At 38.2% G+C, this 18917-nt stretch overlaps 1 protein-coding gene across 5 annotated transcripts in view; it reads left to right on the top strand.

Annotated features, from left to right (window-relative positions):
- Positions 1–18917, top strand: part of Dclk1 (doublecortin like kinase 1) — a 338861-nt gene that overhangs the window by 287503 nt on the left and 32441 nt on the right. For all 5 annotated transcript variants that reach the window (XM_042685807.1, XM_042685809.1, XM_042685810.1 and 2 more), the window contains 4 exons: positions 12724–12857; positions 14527–14604; positions 14983–15079; positions 18335–18415. In XM_042685807.1, the coding sequence (XP_042541741.1) occupies positions 12724–12857; positions 14527–14604; positions 14983–15079; positions 18335–18415 (390 nt within the window). The remainder of the gene's footprint in view (positions 1–12723; positions 12858–14526; positions 14605–14982; positions 15080–18334; positions 18416–18917) is intronic.

Genomic DNA, 18917 nt, shown 5'->3' with positions numbered 1-18917 from the left:
TTGGTAAATTTTGCATAGCTAAATCTATTATTGGATAAATAAAAGAATTAAAGGATATTAGGATGGCATCACTAATTGCACATGAGATCTCTGTTAATTTCAGAACTTTCTGAGGAAATATAAAAGAAAAATCATCGGTGGAGGTACATCTCCACATATGCAGTATTTTTTATTTATTCACTTATTTATTACTGGGTACTTGAACAAAGGGTATGGACACTGTCTTTTAGCTGCTTTTTCTGTCAAGGCTGTTGCTCTACCAGAACTTTAGCCACAACTGCACTTCTGGTTCTTTTTTTTTTTTTTTTTAGTAGTTAATTGGAGATAAGAGTTTCAGGGCATCTGGCACATACCCAATACTTATTATCAGATGGAAGAAAACCCAATACTTATAATCAGATGGAAGAAAATTTGAAAGCAAGCACTTCTTTCTTTTTTTTCTGTTTCTTTTTTTTTTCTTCTATTGGCTAGTTTCATGACCTTGAACAAAATTTTTGACACCTTCTAGCCTTCTTTAAGATTTTTTTTAAGGCAGAGAGACACATAATTATTAGTTCTCTTTATTTTATTTCCCTTCTAAATATAATGAATGTTAAATGACTTTTTAAAATGAAAGTGCTTTATAATAATATTGTATATAAGCCGGGAACCAGGGGCACACTCCTGTAATCCTAGCTACTCAAGAAGCTGAAATCAGAACATACGATGTGAAGACAGCCAAGGCAGAAAAGTTCCCAAGACTCCATCTCCAATTAACTAGCAAAAAGCCAGGCTGGAAGCATAGCTCAATGACAGTGTGCCCGCCATAAACAAACTGAACAAGATTACAAGGCATGGGGCTGGGAAGGTGGCTCAGTGGTAGAGCACTTGCCTTGCATGCCTGAGGCCCTGGGTTCGATTCCTCAGTACCACATAAGCAAAAAGAAAAAAAGCCGGAAGTGGTGCTATGGCTCAAGTGGTAGAGTGCTAGCCTTGAGCTGAAGAGCTGAGGGACAGCACCCAGGCCCAGAGTTCAGGCCCCACGACTGGACCCAAAAAAAAAAAAGATTACAAGGCACTAAGTCCAAGCCCTTGAATCAGCAAGACGTCACAATATTGTTGTGAAAATTATTTTTCCTCTTTTATTAACATTGTTTTTAAACTTTATGGTCAACTTGTTTATGTGTGGATTTGCCCTGTGATGAATGGATAGCTATTGATTATTGGTTTTAAGTTCTATGCCTAAGTAAATATAACAACTTTGAATCAATTTGCTTTTTAGCACAGGGACAATGACTAAATCAGTAAAGTGGCCACACTAAAAATTTTGCTTACTGGTTCACTACAAGTCTTCATAAACTCCTTTGAAGTCTAAAACTGATAACAAGACTTTTGCTAGTAAATGTTTAATATTTATTGCATCTAGCAAAATGGGTTTTATAAATGTTTGACTCAGCTCTAGATTTCTATCATGTACACAGAACTTTTGTCATTTATTTCTTTTAATTCTTATAGTACAATATTAAAATGTATCTTAGCTTCAGAGTTTGATGTTGATTATATGAATTATTTACTTACCTCTAAGTGTATTTTTAGGTCAAGGCTTTGCAGTAAGATATGACTGATACATTTTAGGTGAAAACTTGGAACTGGCTCAAAAAAAATCACCTCTTTCTTATTGTATCATTGCTAATACTTTGCCTCCAAAGTGATCATAGCAATGATTTTTATGTAGTTCTTTTTTGGTTTGCTTGTTATCAAGCCTGGTGCATAATAATCCTATGAGATGGGCGTAAGTGAATGAGTTACTTCTCATAAGTGAATGAGTTAATTCTCATAAGTGAATGAGACACTTCTCATAGAGTAGGGACAGAGCAGATGAAAGGAGTCTATGCCTTTTCTCAACTCTTCCATTACACGGAGGAGTCACAGTGGCCCCAATAAAACCCTCATTGAGTGGGTACAAGTGGATCTCCAGATGCACTTGTGAGACTCTGTGTGTGTGTGTGTGTGTACCAAAACAAATAACTAAAGGCACTTCCTTTCTTTTACAATGTGATTTTATTTTTTCACACAAATTTATCATGACCCTAGGAAATTTTTATTAAAGTAGAGTTATACGGCATTGAATTGATTCTTGGTGAAATTCTGATATATTGTAATGTTACATAGTGACACAAGACTAAATATTTCTTCCCTTTATTTTTTGATTCAGCTATATGAAGATAAGTATATAAGGTATTTATTTATGATAAGTATGTATTAGAATTTTCCAGTTGGTTTACATATATCATCTGAGGTCAAGTGAGAATTCTTGTTTTCAGAAAATTGATGTGGACATTAACACTAGTGTCTTTTTCTCTCATATTTGTTGTTACAAAGGAGTTCCACTGTGATATTTCCGTACATACTTTGAGCAGATTTGTCCCCCCAGTTACTTTTTCCTATCTTCCCTCTGTGTGTGTGTGTGTGTGTGTGTGTGTGTGTGTGTGTGTGTGTGTGTGTGTGTGTGTGTGTGTGTGTGTGTGTGTGTGTGTGTGTGTGCTGGTCCTGAGCCTTTGATTCGGGGCCAGATCATTGTCTTTGAGGTTTAGTGATCTACTGCTTGAGCCACAGAGCCACTTCCAGCTTTCTGGTATTTAATTGGAAATAAGAGTTTCACAGACTTTCCTGCTGGGGCTGACTTCAAACTTTGACCCTCACACCTCAGTCTCCTAAGTAGATAGGATTGCAGGTGTGGGCTAGCACCACCAATATTCCTCTGTCTTTTTTATGACTGTATTTAGTGGGCTTCTTTTTTATTACTGTATTTAGTGGGCTTCTTTATTCTATTTTCATACATCATGCCACATTCTGTGTTTTTAAAAACATGATTCAACACTTGCAATTTTCAGTAGTGACCACTAGATGGCAAAAATACCTTGGCAGCAACATCATCAGTAGTTCCTTGTGTTTCTTCCAGTGAACTGGACCAATCTTTTCCAAACTTACATACAGGTATCACTTCCTTATAAAATTTAGTTTTTGCTTAAAAAAGTACATCAATATTTTTTTATATTCCAGAAATAAACTCAGTGTTTGTATTCAAGTTTAGCAAGTTATGTTTGAAACCTTTTACCTCCCAAACTCTTCCCCAGTACTCTCCAGGAAAAGGCAGTTTCTTAGAGACTCTGTAGGGGTTGAAAGTATGGCCCAGTTGTTAGAGGTTTTGTCAGTGAGAGAAAATGGCAGGTACAAGTTTGAGTCCCACTGTCGAACCAGAAGGAAGGAAGGAAGGAAGGAGAGAGAGAGAGAGAGAGAGAGAGGGAGAGAGAGAGAGAGAGAGAGGAGAATCTGATTGTTGTGGTTAGAAATTTTCCTTTAGAAACTCTCTGTGAAGGATTTGTACCTCCCACTAAATGACACGTCTAGCTCAAGTACCTCATTGTGTTCAATGAATGATATGCAGTGATACATTCTTCTATTTACTGTAAGGGGTGATCATCACAGTCTGTGTCCTAACTAACTCTTATTCAATTCCATTCACGGAACCTCTAAGCTCACAAGATAATGAATTTCCTGGTGCTTGAAACCTAAGACTCTTAGTCTCAAAATAAATGTGTGAGTAGCAGGATCACCCACATTGATAGACAAAGTGTGCATCTGAGAATGAGAAGAGTCTATGAACAAAACCACACGTACGTAGATTTGTATTCAGTCTTTTCTATAACAATTCCTCAGGGTCCACAACTCCTGTGGAGTTACCCAAGTCTTCACTGCCCTAGGCCCAAATGTAGAGTGGTGTGATATTTGTATATAACCTCCACTCTTCCCCATATATACATCCATATGTGTGTAAATGTATATATATGTGTGTGTGTGTATAGATATATAGATATACATTACATCATCCTTAGATGACTTATGATACTAATACAATGTAAGATCTGTGTAACTGGTATTCCATGCATTGTTTGTACACTTGTGACAAGAAAAAAAGGTCTGTACCTGTTCAGTGTAGGCAGAGTTTTTTCCTAATATTTTCTATCTGTCTATCCAGAACCTCCAGATAACATGGAAGAAAGTCAAACTGTATTAGGAACACAATCCATCACAATGTGCTAATGAGTAGACTGGAGACTGCCCAAGCGAAGAGAGCCAGTGCTCTGCCTCAGTTCTGACATTAGCCTTACCCAACATCAGCATTGCCTGAGTCTCAAAGGTCTACCCAGTGAGGAGCCAAAGGACTCTACAAAGGTCTAAAGTTAGTCAGGTGAAATTTAATAAGTCATAAATATAAATGCCACCAGAATAAGTCATTTGGACATACTAGCTTTATTCATGACTACATAAGAAGAGTAATGGTGAGCTTTGGCCTGACTGCAGGGGAATGGATATGAGTTAACAGAAGGCCTCAGCAAGACCATGAGACTCAGTGTGAGTCCAGTGTAATAGGGCTTCAGTGTATTCATGTGAGCTGGGCACCAGTGGCTCATGCCTGTAATCCTAGCTACTCAGGAAGCTGAGATCTGAGGATCGCAGTTGAAAGCCAGCCCAGGCAGGAAACTCCATGAGACTCTTATCTCCTAATAACCACTCTAAAATTAGAAGTGGAGCTGTAACTCAGCGTGGTGGAGCACTAGCCTTGAGCAAAAAAAATGTTCAAGGACAGCACCTAGGTCGCAAGTTCACCCCAACAACTCAAAAAAAAAAAGGTTTAATGTGCCCTTCACTTCCTTGCCTGGAAAAAGTGAAGAGTGTGATTATCCAAGGGTCCTTTATCTTCTCTCTGCACATCACCCATTGCAGGAATACTGATACACTGAGTTAGGGACCCAGGGTTCATCCAGAGAAGGAAAATGGAAGTCTCATCACAGATCCCAAAGTAGAAGGGCTGTCAAGTAGAAGATAGACTACTGTCCTGTACTATATTTGAGAGCACTAAACTCAAGCTAAAGATAAGACAGACATTAGTAGGGCAGAGACTTAGGGTTAGCATAAGAAAAAAGTTACCCCCTCCTTTGTTTTTCCCCTACCTTCCCTTTCCTCCCATCTCCCCAACTCCTCCCCCCTTCTCCCCCTCCTCATCCCCACCTCCTCCTCCTGTGAAGTTGTAAAGTTCGTTTTCAACATACTGTCTTGTACATCTCATTGTTACAATGAGTCGTCCAGTATCCTTATTTCAGCAGTTTCTTATTTCCCTTCCCCTCCTCAAATTAGAAAAATGTATATACAAGATGCAGGGCACCGGAATATTAAATACACTGACAACAGGGGTTGTGCCATGGGGGAAGAACATACAAAGAAACAAAAAAAAAATTACATAGTATATTATAAGTACATTAAAAAGAACAAAAAGGAAGATAAAATCTCTTGTGTCCCTATCTTGGAGTTCATTTTGCTTAGCATCATCTTATATGGTCATATGTACATAGCTTTTGACCTCTTCTGCTTGTCCTGGACATATACTAGTTATTGCAGATTTAAAAAAAAAAGAAATTTAAGATATTTACTGTGGGAGTTCCAGGGTAAAATTGCCTACAAAATTACAACCCTGTAGATGTGAAGTAAGAAAATGTGGAATTTTAAACTCTGTTTAGACTCATACTTTCTGAGTAAAAAGTATTTTCACTGAGTATAGTCAAACCATCAAAAAAAGAAAAAAGTTTCTGATAGGTAAACAGTTTTTTTATCTTAGATAAATTATTATTAGAAGTGCCCAAGAAGAAACGGATCCATTTCTTATCATTGATCAATGGTTTAAAAAAAGCTACTCTCTGAATTTGAGTGAAAGCTGAAGGAAACAAAAACACAAATGACGTTTTCTTGATATATTATTTGGTGTACTAATGTGTCAGTTTCATTTGTGTGTGTGTGTGTGTGTGTGTGTGTGTGTGTGTGTGTGTGTACTTTTCTGCTTGTGATGGCTTTGAATCTTGGTTCTCAGAACTCAGCCACCTGAATAGCCAGGATTTACAGAACTGAGTCACCAGTATCTGGTTTGGGTTCCATTTGTTTTTCGTTCTAAGCACTTATTGTGATCCTTGGTTATCTCATATGTATTGGAAGAGTATAACATTCAGAGCTTAGTACAACATTAGACAGCCAAAACCTTTATAGAAATGTAAGGTAAGGGAGGGAATCAGATCCATGTAAAGGGAAGTGTGTGTGTGTGTGTGTGTGTGTGTGTGTGTGTGTGTGCACGCACGTGCGTGTATGAGCATCTCAATGTTTTTGGTTGGAACAATCCCAGGTCATATTGAAACAGCTTTCCTCAGGGCATTAGACAGTTAAAAGGCGTAATGGTGTGGCTAGCAGACATTCTGGGTAGAATTATGGATTCTGACTCTGCTACTTATTAGCTATATGACATTGGCAAGTTCCTTCCATTCTCTCAGTTTCAATTTTCTCATCTGCAGAATGTCAGTAAGAGTAACTAATGAGCAGGACTGCTGTAAAGATCATCTAGGACAATGTACATAGCATCCCCATCTCCATGGTGTTTCCTGTGTGCTCAATAAATGACAGTGGCAGTTATCGAAGTGAGGATTATGGTATATCTCAATAAGGGAATGTCTAGCAGCACATACAATAATTACATGAATTTATGCTCATTCACTTGGGAAAGCATTCAGGATGTAGTATTCAATGGAGAAAGAGAGCAGGAAAGAAAGAGAAAGAAATTTCCAGAAAGGCATTGCCTATCATGTGAACAATGGTTATTTCTGGCTATCAAGACTATGAGTTTGGAAGAGCTTTTCACTTTGTAAATGACCTGTCATTTCCAGTGTTTCCTGCAATGACATACCGGATATTATTTGTGTGACAAACATGTAACATTTTTTTAACTGCAATGCTATTAAGTTCCCATAGTTTTGGCAAAGTCCTGGGATACAATTCCTCATAGGATCCGGAATGTACGTGCTTCAAGTATCACCATGCAGCTGCACAAAACCCCCTTATAGATAGCTTCATGACTATTTTAAATCAAGGATGAGAATCAAATTTCTTGGAGTTTCCGTTCACTTCATCATCTTTTCTTCAATTTCCAGTGATTTTATTTTCCCTTTAATATGATAACTTCTTTTCAGATTTTCTTTCTGACTTCCAGGCAACTTCTCTTGTCTTCATTATTTTTTTCATGAGTGTTCAACATGTGGGTATAAAATGTTTTCATTGGAATTTATTTTTTTTCCAGGATGTCTAATTCCAAAGTATGTGATTATAAAGTACCTTTTTACAAAATAGCTCCCTACTTAGAAAGCATCAGAAAGGCCATATACTATGAATGGAGGAAATCAATGTCTTTTTAAAAGGACTTCTTATATGGTAAAAGAGTAAATTGACCTTTTTTCCATGGCTTTGTCAATTTCACGCTAGTTTTGTTCAAGTCTATTTGGTGAAATCATTTTTAGTACCTATTGAGCTGATCTGTGAAAGCTATTCGTTGTTACTAATGATTCATTAGCCAACATTTCAACAGGACTACCCTTGAATTTGTAGCAACATTGAGAGTTATGGTTTTTTTTCCCCCAACACATCTGTTACATTAGTCAACTTTTAGTTCTCGATTATGGAAATCCTTGAAACCATTTGCCTGGGCTCAGGTTATCTGTGGATTTTCATATTATTTTATGGCCACCGGCTGCATTTTATGACTATATATTAAATGTTTTATTCTTTCAAATAACGTTTCCAAATGGTCTCAATTTCCCATCCAGGGGAAATCCTGCATATATACATAACCATTCATCAAATTACAGCAAGCACAAAACCCTAGATAAACACAGAGGATACAAAAATAAAACCCTTTTTCTTTAAAGAAGAAAAGTAGGAAGGAAGGAATGGAGGGAGGGAGGAAGGAAGGAAGGAAGGAAGGAGGGAGGGAGGGAGGGAGGGAGGGAGGGAGGGAGGGAGGAAAGGATAGAATAAGCCACTAAATCTAGATCCCCGACCTTTCACTATATCTCTTCTTGGTAGGACATGGCTTCAGCTTTTAATTGGAATATTTTTCATAATTGCTGTCATTTAACACATTTAGTCTGTCAAACCATGAGATGTCTTTATAGCCATATAATAAACCCTAGAGAACAACTTCTCTGACTGTAGCCATCTGCAATGATCACAAGAGTAGCTTACAAAATATTGACAGTCTTTATGGTAACAGGATACACATGGCAACCCACAATTATGTGTGGCTGCATTCAATTAGTGCTGTACAATTACACAGTTTTATTGCTTAGTTAAAACAGTGAAAGCACTCTATACTAGGTAATTTGCACTAATCCTCATCTCTTTAATAGCCCCTCGGTGTTTAAAATGTTGGGGACCCTCTATAGTATTTAAAGGTCCTGCATTGAACATTAAGTGTCTCACATTGTGAACACTCCTTGACTGACAATTAACATACTCCCACTTCATGTGTAGGTCATGGTTTATAGAGGCTTTAAAATATAGCCAAACGTTCCTCATCCAGAGCAACCCCACTCAACGAACCAGGGTGTCCAAGTCTATAAAGGCAACTTGCTAATGTCCTTTCTGAAAATGTCCAGAATAATGAGAGTCACTGAGTTGACTCAAGGCAGAATTGATTCTGAGAGTTTTACCAACCAAAGCCTGGGGATTTCAGAATGGGAACTTGTAAGAGGCCTTTTTGATTTCTAATCTTAATTAAACACTTGGTTTAAAGTGAAGGGATAGCTGCTCTTTAGGAAGATACTTAGCAGAGATGGTTTTGCGAGAATGTGTGTGTATGTGTATGTGTGTGCGTGCATGTGTGTGTGTTTGTGTGTGTGTGTGTGTGTGTGTGTGTGTGTGTGTGTGTGTGTGTGTGTGCTTGAAACAGATGTATTGAACAAGCTATGATTTTTTAACCAAAGTTTTGGTTACATTTACAAATGGCCTTGCTCATAGCCCTCTTCAACTGGCTCTGTAAGAGAGAAGGAGAGTATAGCTAGGTTTGCAGCTGGCACTGGTGGTGAGCCCCGGATGTAAGCCAAGGAAAGGAGAATTTCCTATTGGAAGAGAAGGAGCACTGAAACATATTGTTTCCCATCCTTCTCCCGAAGTGTTGAGAGGGAAAACTCCAACTCCACAGTAACCTTCTTTTCTTCCCTCCCTGACAAGAAGTAAAACAGAATTTTATACTAGTGCTTGGCCATTCATTTATCTACAAAAACATTTGTTGAATCACTTCTCAGGTATTTTTGCCATGAAATGTTTTCAATCGCATACGATGTTTTTAGTGTTTAGTTTGTTTTTGTTTTGTTTTTGTCTGTCTTAAATGTCACTTGAGCCTCTATATAGTCAAGAAAATTTTACTGCCACAGGAGAGGGAGAGGGAATTATGTAAGTGACTAAAGAGAGATTTTTAAAAAATTGAACATCAGAATTATAGATTCAAACTGAGAGTTGGTGGCTTATACATCTAATCCTAGCTGCTCAGGAAACTGAGATCTGGAGGATTTTGATTTATGGCTATCCCAAGCAAGAAAAAAATTCCATCTCCAAAATAATCAGCAAAACCTGAGCTGAAGGCATGGTGCAAATAGTAGAGCACCAGCCAAGTAAGCATCCCAAACAAGTAGGAGACCTATAGTTCAAACCCAGTTACTAGAAAAACTAATTACAGCTTCAAACCAGGAACTTGAGGCCCATGTCTGTAATCTTAGCTACTTGAGAGGATTGATCAAGCAAAAATTTTGTTCTCACTAACTTTTTGTTCTTGCGAACAGCCAATAGCTGGGTATAGTGGTGCAGGCCTTACACAGGAGGCTGAGACCTGAAGAGATTCTGGTCAAAAACAAATTCTCAAAACCCCACCTCAACTGAAAAATCTTAAGTATAGTGGTATGTTCCTGTCCTCACAACTATTACCAGGGAGAATCACAGTCTAGGGCAGCCTAAGCAAAAAATGAGACCTTATCTCAAAAATACACAGAGAAAAAAACGAGCTGAAAGTATGGCTCAAATAGTCAAGCATTTGCCTATCAAGCACCAATGCATATGTGTATGTATATATGTATATATACGCATATAGTATATGCGTATATATACATATATACACATTTCTATATGTTCAACATATTTAAATATTTTGAGCCTTTATAAAAGTGTAATTATTTTAGGTTCTTCTGATTTTTTTTTTTACATTGTAAGTAACATTTTAGTGACATTTTTTGGCTCTCATTTTTGTTTGTTTTATGGTGCTGGGGATTGAATCCAGAACCTCATGTTTGTTCTTAATTATTGAAACCTTTAACTCTACTGCTCATTCATATTAAATGTGATTAGTACATGGCTATAGTTAGATGGATTCCTAGTAAAACCCAGATGCTCATAAACAAAACCCTTTCTACATGCAAGAGAATTACATGGTCATATTCAGAACTGTAATGGGACTTAATGACTAGATCCTTCAACATCTGGTTTTGTCAAACTCCTGAATGAAGTTAGGTGATATAGGCATTATGGTTAGATAAAAAGCTACAGAATTCTTGTATAAATGAGGTTGAATAGATCAAAATCTGGATAACCTCACAACGCACACATCGTGAATGTTTAGTCCTAGAAGAACATCAAAGCAAGAGGTTATTAGTAAGAAAATGAAATGAAGGAAATAAACAATTCTGCTCTATCTGGGAAATAAACTAGACAGACAATTTACTAGATGTTTCCAGCTCACATTTCTGTTCATTAAAAACATTTGCTTATTATTTAGATGACCAGAAGAGCTGGCATGAGAGAGCTCCCATTTAGCGTTTGCTTTTGCTTTTGCTTGAGAGCACGTAGACTGGGAATAGTATTGTGTTGTTCCAAAGTCTTGATTCAAAGCTGTTTGTCATAGCCAGGGCTGCATGGCTCCTTCATTAAGTAAGAAGGACAATCCCAGACAACAATAGGACACATGGCTTTATTGCCTTAACAACCCAAGTGTAGGTAACCACACAAGTCTTTGGATGCTTGCTCTAGGACGGCCCAAATTTGACCATGATGCAGAACCTGGGGAAGAAGACTCCATGTTCCGAGTGTAGGCAAGATGTAAAACAATCATTTCTACAGGGATAAGACACTTCTCACTGCAGAGGAGAATCAAGCTACCTTCCCTTGCCAAAACAGTTGGATTCAAATAGCCATTGCTAATAACTGCAGCTTAGCTAGCCCGACATCTGCACTCTGTGCTGCAGTGGAATGCAAAGTTAATGTACTTTTTCCAAAGGCAGAAAGACACAGCACGTGGAGCATAACTGTGCTCCTGATGTGTAGAGCTGCATCTCACTGTGCAAGAGATTCAGACTACAAGAACAGATGATCATAGAGTGATAACAGAAAAATATGCCAGCCTTGACTTGCTAGGTGAATTATTTTGATGTATGTAGAAAACGTCGCCATTTCTTTGAGGCCCCTCCTTGAAGATTGCCTGGGGGCTGGAAATACTGGAATTATAAATTATTGTGATTTGTTTTCCTTTATCTTATTTATTCTAGGACAAAGGCCCTGACAGGATACAAAATGACCTTTGATCCTTTCTTAGCAATCAATAAAGTTGCTTGGCATGCTTTTTTTTTAAACATCTACATTTGATTTGATCATGAATTAGAATTAAAGGAGTATGAATACTTACCTGAATCCCAAGCATTCTTGTTTTGATTTGTTGGGTGAGAGACTGGAAACTTTTACTACCTTAATAAGGAAATCTGGACTGCATGCTGACTCAGCACCTGATAAATCTTTCCAAATTGCCACAGGTGAAATGAAATGTTAATATCCCTTTCAATTATTAATAAAAAATTGTAAATAGATCTTGTCGGAAACACAGAGCACTGAAAATAAAGTAGTTTAATATGTGCGTAGGTATTTTAGTTCATTTTCTTAAGAACTATATGTCTAAAACTTTTAGAGATTGCAATGAAGAAGTAATTATTTTCATAAATTATAGATATGGCACTAAATATTTTTAAGTTCCATGTTACTGACCAAATAGATTTTAATTGAAGGGAAAAAGTCAAATATAGATAAGGAAAAGGGGGATAATTATTCACAAACCTACCACTCAGAGACATATACACCAATAGTATATCATTTCAAATACTTGTTCTTGCACATTCTTTTTTCCTTTTAATGGACAATTTCCACAAAGCTATCCTCACACAAACAGTTCATTTCAGCCATAAGCCCAATTACCATTTTAATTATCATGTACATCATATTATATGCATGATGGTTCACTTGCTTAACCAATTTTGTTTTCTAGTCCTTTTATATTTTTGTTTGTTTGCTTGCTTGCTTGCTTGATTGGGGTGTGTGTGTGTGTGTGTGTGTGTGTGTGTGTGTGTGTGTGTGTGTGTGTGTGTGTGTGTGTGTCCAATACTGGGCTTCAAATCAGGGCCTGTACCCTGTCTCCTTAACTATTTTTGCTCAAGGCTGGCATTCTACCACTTGAGTCACAATTTCACTTCCAGCTTTTTAGTGATTAATTGGAGCTAGGAATCTGTCAGGTTTTCTTTCCCAGGCTGCCTTCTAACCTTGATCTCAAGATCTCAGCCTCTTGAGTAGCTAGGATTATAGGCAAGAGCCACCAGTGCCCAGTTTTGAAGTAAAGAAGGATGTTCTTGTGTTGTATCCTTGCATTATTGCCTAATGCTTTTGACTCTGTGAATAATAAACTTAAACCACAGCATTCGCCATTTCTTCAGGGAAAAGCTGTGAACTGTTGATTTGAAGGCAATGGGGTTTTTTTTGTTTTTGTTTTTGCTTTAATTTTAGGTTTATGAACACCAGGATGGGAGTAAATCACTGAAGCTGGGTGACTTTGGACTGGCCACAATTGTTGATGGCCCCCTGTACACTGTATGTGGCACCCCAACATATGTTGCTCCAGAAATCATTGCTGAAACTGGGTAAGTGCTTCACCTGTATTTCAAAAGACCTTACAGCATCAAGAACAAGAAATGTAGTACTGTGCTCTTGCACCTACACAGAATTAGATTTCATGGGTTTTCTTTCTTTCCTTCCCTCCCTCCCTTCCTCCCTCCCTTCCTTCCTCCCTTCTTTCTCCCTCCTTTCCTTCCTCCCTCCCTCCCTCCTTCCCTTCCTTCCTTCCTTCCTTCCCCCCCCCCCCCACTTTCTTTCACTTACAATAGGGGCTGTTTTCTCCATCCAGTTGCCAATTACTGCAATCTGGTTTAAGGTTTCTATTTGGCCTTTAGTTAAAAATGAAAGTTTAAAAAAAGATATGAAGCACAAAGTTAAACTTGTTAGGACTCACAGCAAAAACATACATCAATGGTAATTAACTTCCTTCTGGAGATAAAAGAAACAGATACTGCTGTATACAGTATGCAGTTATTATAGTTTTTTCCTTCAACCTCCCTTAGCCTGTCTTGGTCCCATTTTCATCCTCTTGGTGATCCATCAATTTCTTCGGGAGTGTAAACACCCTTAGGCATGAGAGAGTTGTTAGCTATCTACTGGTTTCTGTGTACAGAAGACATTAAATGAAATTACCTTAGAATGTGGGCAGAAACTAAGTAGGATAACCTGTTACTTACCAAGGAGCTACCATCTGCCAGGTCTTAAATTCATTTCCTTAAATTCATTTTCCTGTAAATAATCCTACTTCCACTTTGCACATGGATACAATGAAACTCTTCAGATGGGTGAAATCACCTATAACCTCATGACTCAGTGGCTAGGCTAATATTTGTACTTGGGTTAACCTGAGACAAATAGTCTTTTCCTACAAAGAGCTATTTCTTCTTTAGGGCCATAGTCAACATTCTGAAATGCTGTTCATCAGCAAAAAAAAAAAAAAAAAGGGGGAGGAGAGAGAGAGAGCCCTATTATCCTTTTTTTTTTTTTTTTTTTTGTCAGTCATGGGGCTTGAACTCTGGGCCTGGGTGCTGTCCCTGGGCATTTCAGCTCAAGGCTAGAGCTCTACCACTTCAGCAACTTGAGTCACAGCGCCACTTCCAGTTTTCTGGTGGTTTATTGGCAATAAGAGTCTCATGGCCTTTACTGCCCAGGCTGGCTTTGAACCGTGATTCTCAGATCTCAGCCTCCAGAAAAGGATAGCTAACAGCTCTCTCACGCCTAAGGGTGTTTACACTCCCGAAGAAATTGATGGATCACCAAGAGGATGAAAATGGGAGCAAGACAGGATAAGGGAGGTTGAAGGAAATAACTACAGGAGACTATAATAACTGCATGCTGCATACAGAGGAGCTAGGATTACAGGCATAAGTTTTCTCATGGAACTATGCACCCAAAGAGCAGAAAGGTAAAATGCATGAGGAGGGAACCCTAACTGGCAAATCCCTAGGGTGAGATATGAAGTCATTGGGGATTTTCTAGTTCTCAAATTTGAGTAATTCAAAAGCCAACATAGTACCTTGCCTGATTTCACTTAAGGGTTTTTTTTTTTTTTTCATTGTTGTTGTCTGTTTGTTAGGCTGGGTTTTTGATTGGATGGTTTTATGTTTTGTTTGCAATTGGGGTCATCTAATTTAGCATGCCCTACTAATTAGCCTGGCTAATTTTGCTAACTCTAGTATCACTTATTTTTTCCAGATATGGACTAAAGGTGGACATCTGGGCTGCTGGTGTAATCACTTACATCCTCCTTTGTGGTTTCCCTCCATTTCGTGGGTATGGATAGCAATCTCTCGTTCAGCACCAACAAAGACTCTCTCTAGTCTCAGAGTGTCTATTGGCCCTTCTCACACAAAGGAGCTGGTGACAGAAGAACATCATAATTTCCCTTGCAACGCCTCTTCTTTTATTCCATGTTGTGTGTACTAATTTGTATGCCCTCCATAATTTTTTCCTCCTTTAGTTTAAAAATTAATTCTTTCTTCATTGACAAAAAAACAGTAGCACTTTTCAATAGCTTTAAAATTTTTATTTAAAAAAATGTTTTACACACTTAAGAGGAAAAAGCAAGGCTCCAGTGCTTTGAATGACAAGAAATATCAGCCCTGAGCTGAGATTTCAGTGCTTTTTTCTCCTTGCCATTCATCTACACAGAGGTGGTGATGACCAGGAGGTGCTGTTTGATCAGATCTTGATGGGGCAAGTGGACTTTCCTCCTCCATACTGGGACAATGTTTCTGATTCTGCAAAGGTAAGTTTCCAGTGCCTTCTTTCATGGAGCCTGGATGTCTTAATGAAATGGTTGATTCCCAATCCATATGTGCAGAGACCAATGATGTCATAAATGGTGATTTGACAGACACTGTAGATGTTACTACAAAGACTTGACAGACATTGCGTGTTAGTAATAAGTGATTGAGTGCCTCCACCTTCACAAGGCCTCGTAGGATCTCCACCCTTGCCAGGCTTAAACCCATCTCAGATTTCTTCAGGACGTAATTCCTTGTTTCTTGCTGGCCTTTCTTTTATCTCTCTTTCCTTTCTTCCTCCTTAAATATTTATATATATATATATATATATATATATATATATATATATATTTCTAAGGTTTGAACTCAAAGTTTCCTCTTTTCCAGGCAGTTGCTCTACCTTTGAGCCATATCTCCAGTCCTATCTTGCACTTTTTTGTGTCAGGCCTGAGGTTTGAACTCAAGGTCTTGGCACTGTTCCTGGGCTTTTTTTTTTTTTTTTTTTTTTTGCCTAAAACTAGCATTCTACCGCGTAAACCAGAGCTCCACTTTTGGCTTTTTTTTGTGGTAGTGTATTGGAGATAAGAGTCTCATGGACTTTCCCACCTGAGCTAGCTTAATACTATGATCCTGAGATCTCAGCCTGTTGATTACAGGTGTGAGCCACCAGTGCCTGGCTCTGCACTGTTTATGCTTTTATTTTTTTTCTTTGAGATACGTCTTGCTTCCTGCCAGGGTACACACCTGGACTAAGAGTCTACTGTTTTAAGTTTCTGCTGTAGTTGGATGCCAGGTGTGTACTACCGTGCCCTGCTTCTTTTGTTGGAATGGAGTGTCTTGAGTCTCATGGACTTTTCCATTGGGGCTAGTCTTGGACCTTAGTCCTCTCAATTTCAGCTTCCTGTATAGCCAGGATGATGGTCTCAAGCCATCATACAGTACTTTCCCACACTACCCATATTACCTTGTTTCCAGTTGTGGCTCGTAAGCCATGCCTAATTTGCTTTGTCCTCCTTGTCTGCTTTTCTGTTTCCAACTAAAATACTACATGACTACCTATCTGTATTTATTTACTTAAAGAGATATATAGACATACATAACTAGTAGGTTATGTCCTATGTATGTAGTTTCCTTCCAAACTCTCTCCTCCATGATGTGAATTCTGTGCAAGTGCATTGAACTTATTATTATGTCATCAGTGTCTATATCACGACTGGCTCATAACTGCTGGTCAATGTGCACTCAGCAAGTGAGTAATCTATGAATAAGTCACACATGCAAATAAGCAAAGGGAAGAAAGCTCAACCTCAACATAGTTTGAGGTGATCAAAGGCTCTATGGGGAAGCCATAACTTATGTGAAACCTTGAAGGATAACTGGAGTTACAGTTAGGAGAGAATATGGTGAATGAATTTCAGTGCCACTAAACTAAAAGATCAACTTCTGAGAGGGATGGGTGGTGGTGATGGTTGCACAGCAATGTCAATGTGAATGTATCGAATATAACTGAATAGACGCTTTGAAATGAGTAAAGTTGTGACTTTTGTGTTCATTTCAACATATTTTTTAAATAGTAGTAGATCAACATCTTAAAACCTATAAAAAATTTATACTGAGATGGTCAACTTTGGGGAACAAAAGTGAAATCTTCTAATTAATAAATGTATGCAGACTATCTTTAACTTTAAAATAAAAAATACTATAAAATGTGAAACTTCGAGTGCCCCCATAATGTCACAACTGGAAAATTCCACAGCTGACTTTGTGTGATACATCCTAGCCAAAACCTAGTTAGGTATGCTAACATTTTTGTGTGAAATTATCTTTGGTCTATGTGTATAAGGTATATATGAAATATAAGGTAATCTTATGTTTAGACTTGGGACCCATCCTCAAGATATTTTATGATGTATATGTAAATATTTCAATATCCAAAAAATAATCTGAACCACTTTTGCCCCTAAAGATTTTGAATAAAGGACACCTGGCTTGTATCATTTTCCAAGTACTTACTTACAGTTTTGGAAAATTTGGTATTAAACAATAATTATCTTTGGGGAATTCAATTTGTAGGACTTACGTTGTCCTAAATATGACTTGGCCACTTTGCATATAGAAAACAGTGCATATTGGAGGCAAGTCTCTTATTTCCTCAGCTTCCTACAAATCCCCCTCTGGACTAAGGGAAAGTAGCTGAGATGATATATTTGCAGGACTGAATGAAGCATTCTTATCTATCATTGACTCTTCAGTAACTTGCCCAATGCTTACCAACTCTATAACTTGAGAGATCAAAGACATTGAAGTCTCCTGAATCCCCAAAGCATCTAGCAAAAAACATCACTCTTGGGCATTGCTTTAATAACTCCTGGTCCAAGTTAAAAGGAACTGAAGAAAGCTAAAGTAGACTTTTCACCAGTGGATGTGGATCATGCCCATCCCACGTGGTCCTCAAGCCTGTGGATATCAGGAACTGGGTGTTGCATGTGTAACTATTTTGTTTTTGGGAACTTCTTGTCCAAAGTGGACAGATACAAAACAAAGTCACTCTGAGCTCAGCTCACTTGGAGCTTGTGAGGAAGTTTCCTTCATTTCAAACACCATCAAATTGGTTGCTTCCTCATAGTTCTTTTTTCCTTTCTATAGACTGTCTGGAAAGTTTTGGATCAATCTAAACACATTTACTTAAATTTGTTTGGCTACTGAAGCGGGTTTTCACAGTCTGGCACTGTAGCTCAGTGGTAGAATGTGTGCATTCATGAACCCTGGTGTTCAATCACCGGGGTTCTTGTTTTACTGGCTAGATAGTAGCACTTCTGTCCTCCTTTATTCCAGAAATTGGGAGAAAATAAATTCATTGTTCCTGTCATCTGCCAAAGTAAAAAATATTAAAGTATTTTTTGCCACGCAACTTCTATAAAATAAGAAATCAATTTGAATTGCACTCCCCTTTCTAGTCTTTAACAAGTAGGATTCTTTAACAAGTAGGATTTATTTCTCCTCCATTACATATTTGGATACCAATTTCATTTTATTTTACTATCAACTATCAGCTGTACGTTTATAATTTCAACAGCTTGCCTTGCCTTCAACTTTGAAGGTGTTATTCAGCTACTCATAGGTAGGTAGAGTTGACACAGTTAAGATCAGAGCTTTTATAGGTGCTTTTTGAGTCTAAAAGAGAAGGCCCATATTTGTGAACACCCAGCTTTTCATCTTCAAAGCCGAATAAATGGAGTCTAATATTCTTTTCACAGGAGCTCATCACCATGATGCTGTTGGTCAATGTGGATCAGCGATTTTCAGCTGTGCAGGTCCTTGAGCATCCCTGGGTTAATGTAAGTAGCTCAATAACTTACTCTCTTTTCCTGTTTTTTCCTCTTTTTTAAAATTGTTTGCCAATTGCTAATGATACCACTTCCTTTTAATGTGCCCATACCGGGGCTTGAATCTAGACCTAGGGCATTGTACCCTTAGTAAGAGTCTCACAGATTTTCCTACTCAAGCTGGCTTGGAACCTTGGTCCTCAGATCTCAGCCTCTTGAGTAGCTAGGATTACAGGTGCAATCCACTCCTTTATAAAGTGCTATGCTTGGCTTTGTCCCATCTATGGAATGTGCCAGGTCTGTTATAAGAACCTATACTTGTTCCGTGAGGGCATCTGGTTCCAATGGACCTGCCTTCCAATTAGAGGTGCCTGAGCTCCTTTTCCTCCCACCTTACCACCTGCTTTCCCTGGTTCCGGTTAGATCTGAATAACTATCAGTAAGACACAGCATATTGTTTGAATCTGTCTTGCTTTTATGTCATTTTAGCCAGAAGTACAAGTAGCCTAAAGGT

The sequence above is a fragment of the Dipodomys spectabilis genome, unplaced genomic scaffold (assembly GCF_019054845.1).
Source record: "Dipodomys spectabilis isolate Male_0828 unplaced genomic scaffold, ASM1905484v1 ptg000095l, whole genome shotgun sequence".
In the NCBI taxonomy this organism is placed as follows: Eukaryota; Metazoa; Chordata; class Mammalia; order Rodentia; family Heteromyidae; genus Dipodomys; species Dipodomys spectabilis.
This window is presented reverse-complemented; position numbering and strand designations above follow the sequence as displayed.